We start from the raw sequence: 21,385 nt of genomic DNA, 5'->3' as shown, positions 1-21,385 counted from the left end.
CAATAAATGTTACCTTGATTTCAGCAACTGAGGTTGTCTCACAAAAACACTGAAAGAATAGAATGCATCAGAAAAGAGCTCCCTCGTTTTCCTATTAACAAATCTCCAAATTTACTGGAAGTGCATCTCCTATCAAAGACTGTCACCAATGTCCCAGTTACCTCTCACTTTTCTCACATTATCAAACTCTCCTCTCCTGACTCCTTCTCCACCAGCCTTAAACTAGCACAACTGTCTCCCATTTCTAAAAATGAAACAAAACAAAAATCTCTTAGCCCTTATCCCCGTCTGCCTACCTACCCTGTTTTTGATCTTCATTGACAAATTTCTTTAAATTTTATTCTACATTCACTTCTTCACTTAGACATTTCCTATCCCCTCTTTACTCCATTCTATTGAAATCAGTAAATTTGCAAGATGCCAAAAGGAATGCTTTTCAGACTTTATTCTACTCTGCTTCTCAGTTGCATTTCATCTTGTTGATCATTTCTTATTCTTGAAATAAGCTTTTTCCTTGACATGAGGGACACTGCACCCCTGGTATTCTGACCTTCTCCAGCTATTCCATCTTGTTCTTTTCCATTGACCCCTCCTCTTCTCTAAACCTCCAATGTTACAGCCCTTCAGCTTGATCACAGGTCTTTAACCCAGAAACCTCAGAATCATTCTTTGGTAACTTTTCTTCCTCACTTCTCATATCAAACTCTTCATCCGAACTACCCCTAGGTCCATTTTCTTCTACCTTCAAAAAGCATTTTGAATCCATTCATGTCTTTATGTATCTACTGATTCTTTAAGCCTCTACTGTCTCTCACTTGAATATTAAAATATTTTATGATTCCTCTTTTGGTAGGTCCCAATGTATCACTACAAGTAGCCAGGTAACTGTTATAAATATGAATGGAACCATGTCACATCAGAGTTTAAAACTGGCTAATAGCATCCCACTGTCCTCAGGACCAACCTGCTCAGCACCATCCCCTCGGGCACTGTATGGTCAGCCCCCACCTTCCTCTACAACTTCATCTCTTGCCCTCACGAACTCTGCTCATCCACACCAGTTTCTCTTTTTCCTTGAACTTGCTCAGTCCTTTGTCTCAGCCCTTTGCACAAGCCCTTCCAACTTCCTGGAATGAACTTCCCCCTCCCCCAGCTCTTTTCTATCCTTCAGACCTCAATATACATGCCTTCTCAAGAAGAATTTCCCTGATGCCCAATCTAAAGTTTCCTGACCCATCCACCCATATGTTCTCTCGCGGCATCCCATTTTTTTCCTTCCTAGCATTTATCACATTTAGTAAATGTATATGTATTTGCTTTTTTCTTTTTCAGTGTCAATCTAATTCTACTGAATGCCTCCTGAGATCAGGGGCCATATATACTGTGTGCAGCATGCCCTTTATACTTGGTACTTATCATGGTGTCTGACATATAGTGGGTATATAATAAGTATGTATGGAATAAATGAATAAATGACATGTCTGATGGGTGAGCAATATGGAATTCAGATATAAAGCTAAGCAGAGCCAGTGCAGGAAGAAAAATCACAATTTTGGCTTATTAGCATCAAGCATTAAGAAAAGATTTTAACTCCAAAGTTATTGCTCTTAAAGAGAAAAAAATGATCTGTAAAAATAATCACAGGGAGAAACTTTGAGCAGAAGAGAAAAGGTAAATGTAAGACACGGATTGCAAAAGGAAATGAAATGCAGTATGACAGATGGATATCACCATTTGTTTTGTGTATCATACTAACAGAAAGTCCTTCCTTCCATAGAGAGAAACACAAAGGTAGATCAAAATATAGCTTTGAATGCATATGAACCTTTTATAATACAGGCTTCAAATATGTAACATAGGGGAGGTCCTTAGTGCACTCAAGCCACTAATTTCTAATGTGTTTTTTTCATAACAATAATTCTGAGACTTAGATATTATAGGGAAAAAAGAATTTGTAGTAAATATGCTATGGTTCATTATTTTTATTTTATAACCATTTATACAAGTAAATGTAAAAAAAGGCAGTAAAACTTCAATTTTTAAACAGGTAAAACACATGGATAAATATGTCATAAAAAGGTGAAAAGAGTGAAATGAAAGAAAATATACAGAAAGTTTCCAACTTCATTTTTGATAAAAATCATACACTGAAATAGCAGTTAGGTAATTTTGTACCTTTTAAATTCGTAAGAAATTTATTTTGAAAATAAGACCCATGCTGTTTGCTTAGTATATTATAAAAAGAGAAATTTCAAACTTTATTTCCACCATTATATACTCAATATTTTGAAAGAAAAATTGTTAATATGCTTCCAGGTATATATATAAAGAGACGATCAAAGTATAATGAAACTATCTATAATTTGAAGATTATTACAGTGTTGTTTAGCAAAGCTTGGAAAGCAATCTAAATGTTCACAACTATAAAGTAAATATGTCATGGTGTGTATATAAGTACATATATATATATATATATGCAATATTAAACTATATACAGTTGACCCTGGAACAACATGGGTTTGAAAACAAGCATCCTCTTATACATGAATTCTTTTCAATAAATATATTGAAAATATTTTTGGAGATTAGCAGCAATTTGAAAAAAACATTTGTTTTCTCTAGTTTACTTTGTTGTAAGAATACAGTATATAATACATAAGATGTACAAAATACGTGTTAATAGACTATGTCATCAGTAAGGCTTCCAGTCAACAGCAAGCTATTAGTAGTTATGTCTTTGAGGAGTCAAAAATTATACAGGGATCTTTTACTGTGCAGTAGTCAGTGCTTCTAACTCCCATGTCATTCAAGAGTTAACTGTAATAGAATCATCAAGCAATCATGAAAATGTGAGTAACAAGAGAAAAAAAATCTTCCTAAACTTAGCTTCAGAATATTTGTAGCTTCAGAACTTACAACACTGCCAAATATATAGTTCTAGGCTATTGCATGACTATTCTGAAAATGAAATATAAAATAAGAGAAAAAATAAATTTAAAAAGGAAAGGAAACAATACCACTTGCACCAGAGTTAAACTGAGAAAAATGACTCTAGGGTGAGTTCCTTACACTCCTGAACTAGTAATCCAACCAAATGGTAGTGTCTAGAAGGAATGAGAAACTGTGTGCAGACAGGTGTACCCAAGTGTATGCATATTTAAAGATCAGTATGAATTTACACACATACTAACATACGAATATATCTGTCCATCAATCACGTGTCTAATAATTTCACAGATACATTCTAAATAAAGTCATCAAAAGCATTGTTGTATAGTTACCAACCACATTAGCTAAAATGTATAATACATCTTGAGCCCTTAACTAATAGGTAATAGAAAACCAGTAAAAATAAATTTATGAAGCCTCATACTGAGCTGGGTATATACATGCAGGATGACCAAACAGAGATATATGTCTTTAATAATAAAGGCTTTTTAATTAATGCTATCTAGTCATAGTGGTCAGTTAATAACATTTAACCCAAAATGATAAGGATTCAATCAGTAGTTTTAATTGACAAATTAATTGAAACATAAATAAAAATCATTTCTCTCTGATTGAGAAATATGAATACTTATTGCTATTTAATTTCTAAAACACTTGTTTTTTATTACATATAGTATTCTCGATTCTCAAATCCGTGGAATCTTTCCATAAAATTAGTATTTTTTCTCTATAACATGTTCCTTTACTTTTAGCTGTGAAGTTTGATCTCTTAAAAATTAAATGCTAATTAGGTCAATTCCAATGACTAAATACTAGCTATAACATTATCATATAGTATTGAGTGATCACAAGTTGTTAGGAAGTGTAGGAAGTGTTATCTTTCTGCCTAGAACATTCCTAGAACTCTAGAGTGATTTAAGTGAAACATGGAGAAATTTGAGCTAACACTGTCTGTGGTCATTCATTCAGATTAAGAATGATCCAGCTACCATCTGGATGAGAACATAACACTTTCTCTTCAGAAAGGAAATTAACTTGACATATTGTCTTTCTTCCTCTATTATTTTCTGACTTCTCATTTATCTGAAAATCTACATACAAGGGAGCAAATACTCTCCCACAAATGTAAGCCTGCAGTTATCAAATAAAAATCCTGTGTACACATGTTTACATATAACTTCTCATTAGAACACTGAATGTGTGGTTGCTACTAATAATCCCTATGGCTTCGGGCCTGTCATTACCTTCAGGCTATCAGAATTTTATGAGCACAAACCAATAATAATGATATTTCCCTTTTGTGTTTTATCCACACCTCATTGCCTTACATTGATTTGCATAAGCAATTTCTGCCCTGATAATTGGAGCCAAACATCTTGTTGTAGGTTACCTTATGGAAAAGAGCAGTTAAATACTAATCAAGAGAAATCTTTCTCTATTCAACCATATTTTAGATGATATTAAATTACCTTCACTGGCTGAGTAACAAGGTGACTCACATTCTGATATGGATTTCAGGATTTGAATTTATGTCAAGCTTAACAATGATCTTTCTTCATAATTTCAATTCCCAGGTGTTGACTTATAACAGTATGAAGAATTGTACTGTTAGACTCAAATCATTACAATAATATTGTTTTATTTGAACAGGAAAAGCAATAATACTATGTGCTAATTATTTTTAATAGGTACTAAGCCAATCAATGGTATTGGAGGTTTTCATAATTGTACCTTTATTATTTTATTTGCAGAAAATCAAAGAAAGAGAAAACATGTAACTAGGAAGATTGCCATGAGTAAAAATGAAATAAGGAAGGTCAAAGTCAGGTAAAAACAAAATTATATCTAAAAAAATTATTACCTGAATTACTTAAAAAATAAGCCTGTAATATTCATGCAGAATGAATATTTAAATTATAAAAACAAGGCAGAAGAAGTAGATTCTAATTTACTGATCATATGTATAACCATTGCTACATGTAGGTGAAAATTAACATATATGCACTTAAGAACCTTAGGAAATGAAAGATGTAAGAATTGCTGAAGGATTCAGCAACTCTTACAGTATCAGGCATTGAGCATGGAGTGACCTCATACAACCCTCAGGAGAACCCAGTGTCATTGAAGCCAGCTAAAGAAAGTGTTTCAAAGGACTTCTGGATAAAGTTGGTGAATTAACAAAATCCATCTAATTTCACTCTCTCCAAAATTTGACTGGACCTACACTGAATATATGGAGATTAGTTCCTATGACACCTAAATTTCTTGATTTTTCTTAAGTCTAGGAATAGCTCTTCTGACCTTATACTTCTAACCCTCCCAACAGTTTTAGAAAATTCATCTACTCACTGTTAAATCCCTTTCTGCTTGATATACCTATACCTAAAATGGTTTTGTTTTTGTTACTGCGTTATGTACCAGGAGTGGTACGTTCCAGGAGACAGACCATCAAAGACGGGAATATACAATCTGTTTGCCTGTCTTTACTAGACTTAAATGAGGCAGTATCACTGGACATGGGTAATAGATCCTGGTAATCCATGATTTTGAGAGTCAAAACACTGTCTGGAGTTATCTATAGTTGTCTAAATTGAAGAGTAGCCTTTGGGAAAACAAATGACTGTTTCATTAGAAAATTAAGGTAGAATAGAAAACTACACAGTCTTTGAGAAGAATGGCTATTTCTGACTAGATTGGAGACATCACAAAAAAAGAAAAGTATGACCTTGTGCTTTCAACTCTCTGCTGAAGGTGCAGTGAGAGAACCAGAGATCTTCTATGAATATGCTAAAGAATCTTGTATGACTTGCAGCCTTAACATCAATATAACTGAAAAGGACTGTGGTTTGAAATTCTGAGTGGTAAAATTACACAATTTAAGTAAGTTCATGGCTTTATTAGGTTTTGTGTGTGAAAATTAGGGTATTTACTAAGAAAGTGTGGGATGCTGAGGATTGAAATTGAGACCTTCAAAGTCTAAATTCCACTGAGCCTCTATGGCATCAAAAGCAGCTCTTCTTATCTTTCAGAAAGTTAGTTATTCCTTGTTTGAATCATTAAGGGGCACACACTCATTAAGGGAGATGCTCATTCTCTTCCAGCCAACCTCCAATACACCTCAATGCCTTTGGACCCATATGTACAGTTGACTCCAGTCACAAATACATACAAAAATGACTCCAATTTCACAAATACAAGTAGAAATTAGGACCTTAGCAAAGATAGCATATGCACTGAAAATCACCAAGAAATTTCAAAAATAAGTCCTTAGAAAATTCCATCTCAGACAACTGTAGCTTAATCACAAACATGTGAATTATCTAGAACAAAATGTGAAAGTATAACAAAATATGAAAGATAACTAAAAATCAAAGGAAATATAAGTTGTTTTTTAATACTGGCAAAAAGAAACATTATCAGCAAAAATTCTCTGTAACAAGTGCTGGTCTAGTTCAATTATAGAAACAGTACTATATACATAGAAAGTCATACAGTCTTAATACCCAGATGATTAACTGAAGATTCAAGAATAGCGAGTCAACTCACTTTCACACATCTAGTTTACAAATTTTCCCAAAAAATTAAAAGAGCTGTCTCAAATTAAAGTAACAAGCCTAAATTGTCTAACTAATAAATGCATTAAATAAATCTGAGATTCAGAGAATCTGAAAAATGAAAAGATATTAGAGAGCATTTAGTCCAACTCTTGCATTTTATAAGTATAAGGTGAGAGGACAAGAAAGGTTTAGTAACTATTAGAAAGCCCACCATTAGAAACAGAAATGAGAATTTCTCCCTACTTAACTCCATTGCCTCATGCTTCCCAAAATATGCCAGCTATTATTTTAGGAAATGGATTATGTAGAGCAGTAGAAATGTAGGTTTGCAAAAATGTAAACATTCCTTTGTTTTAAGAATATATTATTTGTGAGTGGCACACATAACCCAACAAGGGTTCTAGCATGGTTCACTTTCAGTCTCACATTCAATTAAAACATCAAAACAGAAACTGACATATTAACTGAAGGCAAGACTAACTTTTTATGAGTTTATATAGTCTCTTTACAAAAACGAAGTTTTGAGGCAACTTATTAAAAAACTATGCAAGACTGAACTATCTATTTAAACATCAGACAAAATTCAAAAAAGAAGGGAATTAAGTTTAAAAGAAATATCAAGAAGACCAGTCCAAGGAGAGTTGTGACTATTCAGAATGAAATTGTTTATTAGACTTTCTAACAGCTGATCAAATGAAGTATATGGCTATTCAGAACAAAACTTTTCTCAAAAAGTCTCTAGAGCTCCTTTCTATTGAAGAATACAGGTATAAGTTGAAACTTCAAATATATTTCCAATACAAAATATAATAAATGTCAAAAATGTAGTTGAAATGACACACAGATACTTTGTAAGTTAAATATAACATGTGAACTGGTCTAGAAACTTCTCAGAAACCTACTACCTTTAGTACTATTTTCATTATATTTAATAACCAAATGTTTTGTTTATAATTTATTTTATAACTATCATGTTTTATTTATATTCTATTTTAAATTTATATATATTATGTCTTATGTATTATATTTTATATATTTGTGGTTGTATTTGGAAAAATGTTAGCCTTGTTCCCAAAAGACCTTAAGATGGGTCATAAAGATACAAAAATTTTAAAAGAATACAAATTTCAGAAGAAACTGCCACTCTAATATTGTTCCTATGTGGAAAATGAGGGCCAAATTCCAAGTACTAAAAAAAAGGAAAGGAAAGGAAAGAGAAAGAGCAAGAGAAAGAAAGTAAGGGAGGCAGGGAGGAAAAAAAAATTGATGAAAAACACACTCTTTGCAATTTAGGATTGCCTACATCTGTACATCTAACTGGGTCTCTGCAAATATAAGCTTCGTTTGACAACATAGAAAGAGCCATGGTTAATGTAAAAACAATTAATAGATTTTTCCAGCAGAGGTAAATGTTGATAGTCCAGATTAGCTCTTTCAACATTTAACCAAGACTCCCCAGAGCCTTGTGGATAAGAAATATATTAATATCAACTCTGTGACCACTCAGCACCTGTGACATGAAGTATCTGTTTGGGAGGTCATTTCCAAAATGTATCCCATACATCTTCATGCACAAGAAATGAAAATATATCACCTAGTTGTAGGATCTACTGTAAACTAATCCAAACTGCTGATGATACACTAAATCAGTTTGAGTGATGAGTATAAATAAAGCTGCAAGCAAAGTACTGAAGGATACAGATCTATCTGATCAATGAGATGTCACAAGGCAAATGAAATGCGATGTTGACAAACATACATTCCCTCAGTTGAAAATTAACCAAATCAAGGCACACATTAATGCAGGCTTCAGATGTAAGTTTAATATAATGGGAGTCAGAGGGTATATTCTCACTGTTTCAGATAAAACAGAACAGACTGGGTCAGTAGAAAAGGGTATATTAAAAACCGATATATTTGCATAACATAGAAAAGTAAGACAGGATAAAGAAAATGCAAAACAATAATCCTTTTTAAATAATGTAACTCGAGTTATTCAATCTGCCAAGTAAATCCATACACACAGATGAGGAAAAACAGTAAAAATTTTATACAGAAAATGATTTCACATCAACTTGCAACCAGGAAATCAAATTCGATTTGTGTTGCCCTTACGAAAGCTCAGATATTTTCTGTTACTGTCATGCTACAACTTCAGTGGGGAAAAACAAAGGTGTGGGAATAAGAAGGACATTTCTCTGGACAGTTGATATTCATGGAGGACACTCCTTGAGAAATAAAGATTTCCCAACTATGTGATCAGAATAGAGATTTTAGCACCCGGCAAATAGGTTCAATGGAATTTAGCTATTCTGAAAGTGTTCCCTAATGGAAAAAGCTGATTAAAGTACATTTCAGCCCCTGCTGGAACAAATCCGTAAAAATATTTTCTAAGGGAAATGATTCTTCAAGAAATTTATATTTTTTCTTTGTTGTGTTAGATACATATGACTTTGTTTTAAGATATTTAACTCTTGCTTTGTATTTTACTTTTAGTTTATTTTGGATAAAGATAGAATTATACTACTAAAATATGACCTGATCCTATATGTAGTTTATTTAAATTTCAAAATAAAAAGCTTAGTAAGAACAGATAAGATTGATTGCTCTCTCTGTCTTAGCATAATTGTATTTCAGGTGAACATCAATTTACTTTAAAGGACACTTCTAAGTAACAGAATGCATCATAAATAATTCATCAATCACAGCTGCTGGGAACATGATTTACTCCAACAGAGTCAATGGAATAAAAGTTCTATTTTTCTGTATTTGTATTTGCTTTAAAGAGTTCAAGACTCTACTCATATATATATTCCATATTTCATACACTAAATACAGCACTATAAAACTTATTTTTGCCTTTATTTAAAATACTGTATTTTCTAATTTAAGAAGCACTTAAATATCTTTGCAACAAATAACAATTTGTTATATCAACATACAACAACATAAAATGTTCATGTCTGAAAAATAACATTAAGATTTTTTCAAATATGTAATTCCAGTAAGGTTAACATAATTTGTTTTCCCTTTACATAAACTTCTAAGTGGACAAAAATGGAAGTAGGCACTCAGAAAAATTATTAATTTAGAGTAACATTAAGAATATTAAACATATCTAAAATGCATAACAGTTTGAGTTTTATCAGTTGATGCAGTGAGTATCCTATCTACCACTTCCATTTCTCGTATCAAAAGACACTGCTTACCATACTTATCTTAAGGTTTTCCATCAAATTCAGCAATTTAACAACTTCTGAAACTGTGAAATTATCTTTAAAATAAATATATTGACAAGGAAAAATGTAAGAGAAAATGAACAGTAATTACTTACTTGCAAACCCCTCTGAAATACTGAATGGCCCATAAAATTAGCCAGCATTCTAATTAAAGCAGCACCCTATAAGAAAGAGTATTAAAAAGAAAAAAAAGAAAAGAATTTCAATCAGGTAACAAGATTCTAAAATTATCCTGTATCAATCAAAAATAGTCTGCTTCATTCATGCTCTTTTATTCTTAGATATAGTTAAGAAACAAGAGAATCATGAATACAATAACCTGCTTACAGTTAACAACTGGATTTTCTGTTTTGCAGATCTAAAAGTTTGGTGGATGTAAAACCAACAACTTCAAAATAGAAGTCTCCTAGACAGAGGATTTCAATGCAATAATAAGCTGTAATTCAGGGGTAATAAAAATTTTATTGAGCACTATATATGACAAAGTTAATAAAACATGGTTCTTGTACTTACAAGCTCATAATCTAGTAAGGAAGGGATACCCATGCTAATAAATACTCATATTCAAATATAGCTTTGGAGTAACTTAGCTACTTACTCCACCTTTGGCTCAACCAAAAGTTGAGCTGTGGAGGTGGAGACTAGGGAATGCAAGCAGTCAGACTGCTCAAGTTCAAATACTGCTTGTGAAATTTTCTTGCCATGTTTACTCAGGAAAATTACTTAACCTTTCTGTTCCTCACTTTTCTCACTTGCAAAGTGTAGACAGTAATAGTCCTTATTTAATGTGGTTGTGTTCTGAAGCTTAAGTGAATTAACATACATAAGACAAAATGGGTCTGAAAAACAGTATCTATGATATGAGCATTAGCTGTCAGTACTATTTCAAGCAAATATTTTTGTTTCCTATATTTTGAGGTTGGGCATAGATAGCCCTAACTCACTATAAAAGAGATAAATTATTTGGAGTAGCAGGAGCAAATACTAATTTCAGAGTCTACCTCACTTTAAGAGTGATTAGGATATATTATAGACAATATCAGTGCAAAAAGGTTGATATTGAATCAAAATATGAACATTCCAAGTAATGGCGGGTAAGCCTAAATGATCACAATTTTTTATTTAAAATATAAATAAGCCTTCAAGAACATATTTTCATCTACACCAATTTGTTTTTCATATGGAGCAATGGATTATAAGCAGCAAAAGTTTATATATGAATGATAAGCTGGTTTGGAGGGTATAAATCCCTTTATGACTACATGTCCACTTCATACTCATTACAAACTCACACCCTCCAATAACTCATTTCTTAGCAGTTATCTGTTTTTTATAAGAGAACCGTAGGAACTGCATATAGACATCCTCTCTGAGACTGGACTGCAGCAGCCAGTTGAGAGACACAAAAATGAATTTCCATTGTTTGTTACTGAATTGTTTCCTATAATTCTGAAATTTTAATGCCATAAAATACTCAGGCTACATGACTCACCATTAAAGAAATATTTTAAAATTTTCAGTCATCACTAAAATTGCTCCCAAAATTGGTATTTTATGCACAACTCAACAAGTGAAAAGCTGGAGAAGATGTAGGGTCTTTATACCTCTTTTGATATATTTTCTTCCCACACCTACTCTTTGCTCATTCTTTTGTTTCTTCCTCTTTATCTTCTGCACACTTGTGTAAGTCCATAAAATATAAGCATTTATGATTCAATCTGGGGACCACGTTAGAATTCCCTTTAGAATTTATCAGCTCTGCCCCTTCAATTTCCTTGACAAGCTTTCCTTCTATACATTTCCCAGTCAAATCTATCCTCCATGAGGGTAGAAACTGTCAGTTCTACAGCACAACTAACCCTTGCCACCTGGCGAATAGACTTCGGATCTCTAGCAGTCAAGTTTCCTTCAGAACTGAAAAGCCATCTTCAGATGATTTAAGTGCTTCCCTCCAGGTAACGATGACTTGGTCTCTTGTCAGGCTATAAAAACTATCAATTTAGCATGGTCTAATGGCAAAAGATTCTTTCTAATCATAAAGAATGTATCCTTTTTTTTTGTCTGGGTTGAATTGGAGCAGAGGGCTAACAGGAAGTAAAACCTAGAAACAAAATCAATATTTAAAAATTATATAATTACTGAACTCCCTATCATTGTATAATTTAATTAACTTTTAGAAAATATGTCTGTGTTGCCCACTTGAATATTTTAAATTCCTTAGAGTAGCATGCATTCTTCTATATTTAGCCTTTTCTTTCCAAAGCTAAATTTCAAAAATCCCTATTTCATAAAACTTGATAGGCAGATGGACTCTTCAACTGTCATGATTCAGCCAACATTTACATAAGCACGTGCAATGTATGCATTGTAAAAAAGATCACCTCTCTTAATGCAGGCATTACTCACTAAAAACCTTCTTTCAAAAAGAAACACTGAATCTCCTTTCATCATGTTTTTAAAATATCTTAATATTTTAAATGTTAAATATATTTTAAACTCTGTTTATTATTTCATTATTTATAATATTACAAATGCTATTTACAATAATGTATCTTATACTTACTTGAGATTCAAAATTCCAGTCCTGATCAAAGACACTGGATTGTAGGTAGCCTAAGTAGCTTTGTGGGAAATAAATACACTATTTCTGCAATATTTTTATAATTTTGAGACTTGCTCAGGAAAACCCTTCATTGTATTTGTTATCCTAAGTTCCAGGGAGACATTAAGATGGAAACTACTTTTTTTAGGTTTCATACAGAATCTTCATAAACTTTTTTTTAGGTTTCATAAAGAATACAAAAGTATTCTTATAAACCCATTCCTTATTTGGTAATTTTTCTATTGGAGTATCTTTTTTCACATAAGTTCCCAGGTAAAATTTCTTCTACACTATAACCATTTGCAGGCATGTCAGACTCAAAGACAGTTAACTTCTCCAGAGGAAGGACTTAGTACCCTGATCCCTGTGCCTGGCTCAGAGGAGGTGTTCCCTTAACATAATAACTGGATTTTGAGAGAGAAAGAAATTATTTACGTCCATAGGAATAACTTTGTACTCTTGAAGACCACTTAGCCAGGATATATAGTTTACTACTTTATCAGTGCACTTTAGTGATAAGGAATCACTTTTAAAGAGAGAGAGAGAGATCTTCTCAACTAATTCATTCCTATAACATATGGTTCTTGAGTAGGGTGATGTGCTCAGTATCCCATAGAATATAAGTAGGAATGCCACAAGCCTCTGCCCTCAAGGACCTCAAAACCTCCAGGTGAGATGAGATACAACAAAGCATAAGGTGAATGACAAAAGAAATAGAATATTCTCCTGTGTTTCAAAGAGAGAGAGAGAGATTATATCTGCAGGGGTGAAGGATGAAGAGGATCTAAAGATGTGGCACTATGTTGGACCTTGAAGGATGGATGGGACTCTTTAAGCAAAGGTAAACATAAAGTATGGCAGGTAAACATAAAGTATGGCAGGTAAAGCAAAGGTAAACATAAAGGCCAGGAATGGCCTTTGCACAGTCATGCAGGTGTGAAAGTCAAAAACACCAGTAGGAAAGGTAATACCTAAGGACAGAGGGCACATAATCAGGCAGTAGAAGATTTAATGGAATATAAGATTGAGGCGGTTGTTAGAGAAGATTGAACCCCAGAGTCTGAACTTTGTTAGAGGATGAGGAAGGATTTTTTGGAAAGGTGGTTTTAAAAGTCAACATTTATGTATGATTCTCCAAGAATGAAGTAAAATAAATGGAAGCAAGTGGTAGCAATGAGGAGAAAAATCAGAAGTCCGTTTAAGGAATAGAACGAAGATCACTTTACATCTTAAAACCTTAGTGATTAAAAGGTGATGTTAGCAGATACATAGAATTTAAAGGAAAGCGTTAGATGAATATAGTAACATCTGTCTGAAACACGGAATTCGAGGAACATGTAGGAACCTGAGGAAGAGAAGGCAAGTGTGACTACATGGATGAAATTCAATGGAATATTATGATTGAAGATATAAATTAGGATTTGTAGGGGTTGAGATTGCCAAGAGAAAGGGGCTGAGGTGTTAGTGAAGGAGACAGAAAACAGAATCTTAGTATCTCTCTACAGATTCTGCACGACCTGCACTTGAATACACAATAAGCAGTTAACCAGTATTTGTTGAGGAAACCAGTGAAGAAATGAAATTAAAAGCAAAGGATGACACATTATAATAAAAAATCAAAAGGGAAGTAGGCATAAATAGTGTCATGTAAGACATGTTTTAAGAAAAAATTCTTCAGAGTTCAAGAAAAAAACAGCTAAGAGAAGGCTAGTAGGTCATGTTAAAGAGAGAGCTATTTAAAATAGACTTGGTATAAAAGCCAGATTGAAAACCAGTATGAAAATTAGGAAGGAAAGAGAAAGAAATGCACATTCACATGAGCTTTATTTGTGGTTTTCTTTTTAGGAATATTGGAGAAAATTTTTCCTAAGAAAAAAAAATGATCTAGTGAGGATACAGACAGGAACCACAGTAGATCAAGAAATGGTTGTTGGATTAAAGTTCTAGTAAAGCTAGATAAGAAGAAAATAAAGATCTGTCTTAGAAAAGAATAAGGATAATTTCCTGTGAGACAGAACTAAGGCAAAAAAGGGAAGTAAAGAAAAATAAGAGATTTTGAACTATGAACATGACAATGTTGAGAAATAAACTGTAAGCTTCATCAAGGTGGAAACTTGGTCTGACTCATCACTACAGACTTCTGAGAAAGAAAAAAAAAAAGTTCCTCAACATGGATGGAGCTAGAGGGTATTATGCTCAGTGAAATAAGCCAGGTGGAGAGAGACAAGTACCAAATGACTTCACTCATTTATGGAGTACAACAACAGAGCAAAACTGAAGGAACGAAACAGCAGCAGACTCAGAGACTCCAAGAAGGGACTAGCGGTTACCAAAGGGGAGGGGTTGGGGAGGGTGGGTGGGGAGGGAGGGAGAAGGGGACTAAGAGGCACTATAATTAACAATCATAATATAGGTAGGTTACGGGGAAGGGAAAAGACAAGTAATGACTCTATAGCATCTTACTACACTGATGGACAGTGACTGCCATGGGGGGTGGGGGACGGGGTGAGGACTTGAAAATATGGCTGAACGTTGAAACCACAATGTTATTCATGTGAAAACTTCATAAGATTGTATATCAATGATACTTGAATTAAAAACATAAACCAGTTCCTGACACATGGAAGATTAATAAATACTGAATGACTGATGGCCTGACATTTAATAAAGTAGAAATGTGGTCCCAACATTATGTGAATGGGACAGAATGGAGCAAGGTTTGAAGTAACCCCATAAGAAGGTAATAGGGAGTCAAAAAATATGGAAATATTTAACTAAATTAAATAAATCCTAGTTGAAATTATAATAATGTACTTGTCATTTATTAAACACTATTATATGCCGTATTTACAATATTGTAAGGAAAATATCATTATCTGTCAGATCATAAAATTGAGTCTTGAAAAGTTGTACAACTTGCCCAAATTAACATAGGCAGTAAGTAATGGAGCCAGGAATAGAAATCCACTTACATCCAACCCAAAATCAGTAATCTTAACCGATTCGTATTACTTTTGTGTGATCCCAAATCAAAATAGTTACATTATCCTTTCCAGAAACACTGGACACAACAAGAACTTGGAAAAGTAAATTCTCAGAGTTACTCACAGCTTTAAATCACTAAATGTTCTCAGAAGATGATGATGATGGGAAACCTAATTCAATGAGACAAAGTTCAATGAGAAACGGCTGACCAGTACACCCAGTATTAGGGACAGAATGGAAGACATAAATTGGCTAGAATAACAGAACATGCTGGTGGACTAGGAAATGTAAAGCCCATGAAGAACAAAGGCTAGCAAAGTAGAAAATAGCGGTATTTTTATCAGATGCTGTATATGACTATGGCAGCTGTGAAAATGTACTGCTGAGATTTCTCACTGTGGCCGCTCTGCTTTTGCCACCGTGAAGGTCCCACTTTCCCACTTTCCTCAGTTGGCTCTCAGCCAACGACTGAGCACACCAGTGAAGCTAAATGTGGGTAAAATTACATTTCCAGGATCTCTCACCTGGCCTTAATGCATCTCCGTATCAATAGGTGTTTCCAAGGGGTGAAGAGAAGTAATCCATCTTCATATCAATAGATAATTACAAGGGAGAGCAGGGGCATATCCAGACCAGAGAGGTGGGGTGGGACCCCTTCTTCTGCAGTGGGGTTGCAAGAGGCATGGGAGAGCAGAAGTGGACGACTACTTGTAAGCAATAAATGAGTTTCTCCCACTTTATTTCTCCCTTTGATTTCGGTTTCAATGGTATTTTGCCTTGAGATTCCCCACCACCACCACAAGTTACACTAAGATGGGCCCATTGCAGATACAAAGGGGACCCCTCTAATGGTAAACTTCATCTCCAGGACTCCCCATTAGCCTGGAGGAGTGATTCGTGCAATTGGGCTGCAGTCTGGAACTCTTCTAACCCAATGCTTCCTCCTTCCATCTCTCTTGCAAGGCTGTCTCCCTACCTTCTCTTTCACTTTTCTCAAATAAATATCTTGTACACCACAGTGTCTTTTTTCTTAGAAGATTTAACCCATTAGGGCAACTTTAAATGCTGAGGTCCAAGTAAGCATAAATGGTTGGATGATTTTTTTCTTGTTTTTAACAATAGTATGCTAGCCATACTTAGGATCTGAGCAAGAAAAAGAAATAAAATATCAAATCCCCAATATTGTTCACCTACAAATTGATTAACAAAAGAAAAGCTGATAGAGAAAGTAGAAGAGAAAAAAAGAATATCAAGGAAAGGAAAGTTAATTCAACAAAACAAAACATAATCATTGCCCCAACACCCACACTTGGCAACTTGAAGTCTTCTTTGCTTTACTACTTCCAGAGACCAAGCCTCTATCATTGCATGGCTGAATTATTTCAGCCTCCCAGTGACAGCCCCAGGTCCACTCTCACTCTTGTTAAGTCCATCCTATGGACCACATCAGACTAATTTTAATGATTACTTCTAAAGAAGTATAATGTCTGCTAAAAGTCCTAACTCTGCTATCTACTAGATGTAAGAGTTTAGGCATTGTTAGATAAGCTCTTTAAGTATCTACAGAATAACACAGTAACAACAGTGATAGTACTAATAATGGTGGTGATGATAATAATATTAATAATACTGCAAGATTTTTCTGAGGATTCATTTAAATCATTCAAATAAAGCATCTGGAACAGTGTTTGGCATATAATACACTTGAAAAATGTATGTAGTTATTGCCATCATCTTTATAATTATCATTTTATGTTAATTCTCTGCCCCCCCAAAGTCTTCACTTTTTAAAATAATTCCCTGTAGTAGTAAATCATACACAATGGAACTCACCACTACCTACCAATGCTTTCCCCATATGACCAAATAATCAACTTCTGCTCTAGTTAAGCTGATCTCATTATCCCTTGAGTATACTTTATACCCTCATGTTTTAATCATGGTACTTACTTCAATGACAATGATATTCCTTTTCAACTTATATTCTAAGCCCTATACATTATTTAAATGCACAGGTAAAGTCCATACTACAATATGAAACTTCCCACAAATGTGTTAGCTCTAAATACTTTCTCCCCTTACACTCATAAATGCTTTAAGTCTAAACTATGGAATTCATCAAATTACTTTACAGCACTCACTAGTTGTTTCATATGACAGTTTCTTCTTTCCACAACCAGATATAAGCCATATCATTCACCTTAATTAATGGCACACCTGTTAGTAGTCAATGCCATAACCTTTCCATTGCCCATGAAAGATGGTGCTTGCTAAGAGACGTACCCACCAACCTCTTGTTTGTTTCAAATGATCAGTCCATGAGCTCGTAGCCAATGTAAGGGCACTCAGTTCTCCTGCTACAAATTTCATCATTTCTCTTACACTGGAGTCTTTTGATTTTTATTATTTTCAGACAAGGGTATCCAAATAGGGTAATCTATTTTTAAGTCAGTAGGAAGCCAAAAATGAAAACCACAGATCCAAAGGAAAGATGGAGCTTTCAACAGAATCAGAAATAATACTTCCATTAAATCATTCAATTGAAGACATTTGAAATACAATAATAGTGTAATTCAATTGAGGTCATGAAAGGATAAAACAGAGGAGAAGAAATTAACAAAGTAGAAAATAAATGGTTGAGAAGATGAAAAACAAAACAAATCAGATCTATTAAGACACAAAATAGGAAAGTTCTGGAAAAAAACTGATCAAGGGTCAAAAAAGAAAAATATACCAAATGGACAATATATATACTTCTGGGATGAATTCCACTTACATATTATATATAATAAATGCACTGTAATATATATATATACATATATATATATACACACACACACACACACACACACACACACGTGTTATATAACACAATAAATAATATAATGTGTATGTATGTCGCATTCTAAACAGATAAAGATACTTTAAAGTACAGTTTAAATGAATCAAAATAGTTTATCCCAGAAATCCAATAATGGTTTAATAACAGTAATTTCATGAATATAATTCATCACACTAATGGATCAATAGGGATAAACTATTTAATAATCTCAGCATAGGCAGAAAAATAATTTGCTATGACATAACATTCATTCAAAATAATATATCTTAGTAAACTAGGAAGAGAAGGGAATTCATTAATGTTTTAAAGGACATCTTCCCAAAATTACCGAATGATGAAACATTATATGTGTTCTCCTTTAAGAGAGCAACAGGACAAGAATGCCCTCTATTAATACCTACATTCAAAACACAATAAAAAAATGAACAAAAAACAGACAAGCAAAGATAGAATACAAAGAGAGAACAAGCAAAAAACAGAAATGAAGCAACAAATTAACACTATTCAGAAATTATGTGAAAATCCTCACAGAAATCCAGGATGATCTATAGAACTAATCTGTGAAATCAATAAGAGAGTGTAGCAAGTTGCCTGACACATATCTGTACAAAAAGATATCATGAGTTGATACATATAAGCAAAGGTGAACTTAAAGAATTAATTTATTTGAAAATTCCTATTTTCAAGAGTAAAAATACAAATAGAACAGAACCAAAAATACAGGGAAAAATTAAAAGCTATTCAATGTTCATGGACAAAATTACATAACTTGAGAAGTAACTAAAAATGAAGAACTGTATTTCTTAGAAAGCTAGAAAGAGCTGTTATTTTTTAAATGTCACATATCCCCAGACTAATCTATAAAATTTTCAAATATTTTTTCCAGAAACTCTTTATCTGAAAAATTATATGGATTGGCAAATACTGAACAATAGCAATTTTGAAAGAGAACAAGACAGGGAGAATTATCACACACTATAATCAAACCTAAAAAGCTACAGTGGTCAGGCCTAAGATAGAAATGTTGAAGCAGGGGAACATTTATAGAACAGACACGAGAATAAAGGCCTGAAAACATGCCAGTGCTGATAGTGGTTGAGAGCCTCCAGAGGTGGTATTACAAAGGAATGGGGCCGGGGTAGGGGACTCAATAAACAGCAGGGAAAGTATCGATTATCTAAACAAAAATGAGATTATATTTACATTACAACACAAAAAAAGAAACAGAAAATGTCCAAATGGATTAGAGAATTTACTACAAAATGCAAAACTATTAAAATATTAGGAAAAAATGTCAAAGCATATCCTTGAGAACATGGAGTGAAGATACTTAAAACAAAAAAACATGAGGAAAAAGAAGAGGAAATGGACAAATAGACTATATCTGAGTTAAAAACATCTGCATGATAAAAGACAGCATAAACTAAAAGATAAATTGCAGTCTTATTAGCAACCCAAGTTGAATTTCCAGGATCAGAAACAAAAACCAAAAGACCTTCGATTAATCAGTGATTAAAAAATAAGCAAACAAATTTAAAAACAAAGAGCCCATTGGAAAATGAGCACTGGATATACACAGAAAACTCAAAACATAAGAAATGCAAAGGGCAATAAATACACAAAAGACACTTAATCTCACTAATAAACAAAGAAATACAAATTAAAACAGTAAGATAGCATTTCTCACAGCTATTAGCCAGGCAAAATAATTGGGAGTTTAATAATACCAATTATAGGTACATGTGAGGAAACAGGATCTCTCAAACATTCTAGCAGGAGTGTGTGTATAGGCATAGACACTTTAAGAGGAAAATGGCACACTAAGGTTAATAAGATTTATTTATTTGTGCTTCCTTTGCCAGACACTGCTAAAGAAACTGAAAATGCTGCAGAGAACAAACCAAATAAAGTTTTCATGGAGTTTACATTCTAGGCAGAAGAGACAGTTAATAAACAAAGAACAGCTTAATGCAATCAGGCCAAGTACTGATTATTGTTATGAAGAAAAATGAAGCAGGGTAAGGGGATTAAGAGTGCTGGGGAGATAGCTCTCAAATTGTATATAAGATAATTAGGAAAGATTTCTTTCATAAATTGACACTTGAGCAGAGACATGAATCAAATGAAGAAACGAGCTGTGTTGATAACGGGGGAAGAACATTACCAGCACAGAGAACAAATCTAGCTGAATTTTGAAATATAGAATTTAGGAGAAAGACTAGGGCTAGAAACCTAGAAGCCCCGGGCTCCCACAAGAAGCAAGTATAGATTTTAAAATTTTATTATTTTATATTATATATATTTTATAGTATACATAAATATATAATTATTATTTTTATATTTTTAAAATAGTGTATATGATAAAATATATAAATATAAGATGAAATCAAATGATATATAATAAATATTAAATACAGCATTATATATATTATATATAAATAGGCAACTTATATACATATAAATTAGAAATTTATAAATATAAATATAATACATATTCTGAAAAATAGGTCCTGAGGTGTTTAGAAGTTGAGAAAAATAACTGAGTTCATCAAAACAGATGAGGGGGAATGACCAGTGAGTTGATAATTACACACACACACACACACACACACACACACACACACACACACACACACAGTGTGGCATCTAGGAAATCTAGGAAACCAAATGCAGAAGAGTTTCAATGGGAGAATGATCACCACTACAAAATGTGCTTGAGAAAGTGAGTCAGCTAAGATGAAGACTAATTGGATTTTGCAACATGGAGTTAATTTTTGACCTGCTAAGAAAGATATGGTCAAGCAGCATGCAAGGAAATATAACTCAAGCAGTTATAAAAGAGAAGGGAAAAAGGAATTGGGGTTTGCATTTAAATAATGCAAAGACATAAAGAAATGGTCTGTAGGGATGTAAGTCAAGGGATTTTTATCAGGAATAAAAAAATAACATTTTATGCAGATAGGAGAAATTGAGCAGAGAAGGAAAAGTTGATGATTCAGGAGACAGACTTGTCTGCATAAGCAATCTCCTCAAGAAGGCAGGAGAGGGTGCATCCTGCACACTGTGGAGGTACTGGCCTAGATGGAAGCACGATGGTCCATGGTAACACAGAGCAAGGGAAGTAGAGTACTTAGGAATCAACAGGCAAGGTGTGTAGGTTTGGAGGTGAGAGAGCATTGATTTATTTTTGCTCCTAATCTCAGTGAAATAA

At 33.5% G+C, this 21,385-nt stretch overlaps 1 protein-coding gene across 1 annotated transcript in view; it reads right to left on the bottom strand.

The window, feature by feature from the left end:
• The window catches only part of TRHDE (thyrotropin releasing hormone degrading enzyme), a 395,901-nt gene that overhangs the window by 116,568 nt on the left and 257,948 nt on the right, over window positions 1-21,385 (bottom strand). Inside the window, exon 7 of the mRNA XM_073213329.1 lies at window positions 9,841-9,906. Coding sequence (XP_073069430.1) covers window positions 9,841-9,906 — 66 coding nt within the window. The remainder of the gene's footprint in view (window positions 1-9,840; window positions 9,907-21,385) is intronic.

The sequence above is a fragment of the Manis javanica genome, chromosome 10, assembly GCF_040802235.1.
Source record: "Manis javanica isolate MJ-LG chromosome 10, MJ_LKY, whole genome shotgun sequence".
Lineage (NCBI taxonomy): Eukaryota > Metazoa > Chordata > Mammalia > Pholidota > Manidae > Manis > Manis javanica.
This window is presented reverse-complemented; position numbering and strand designations above follow the sequence as displayed.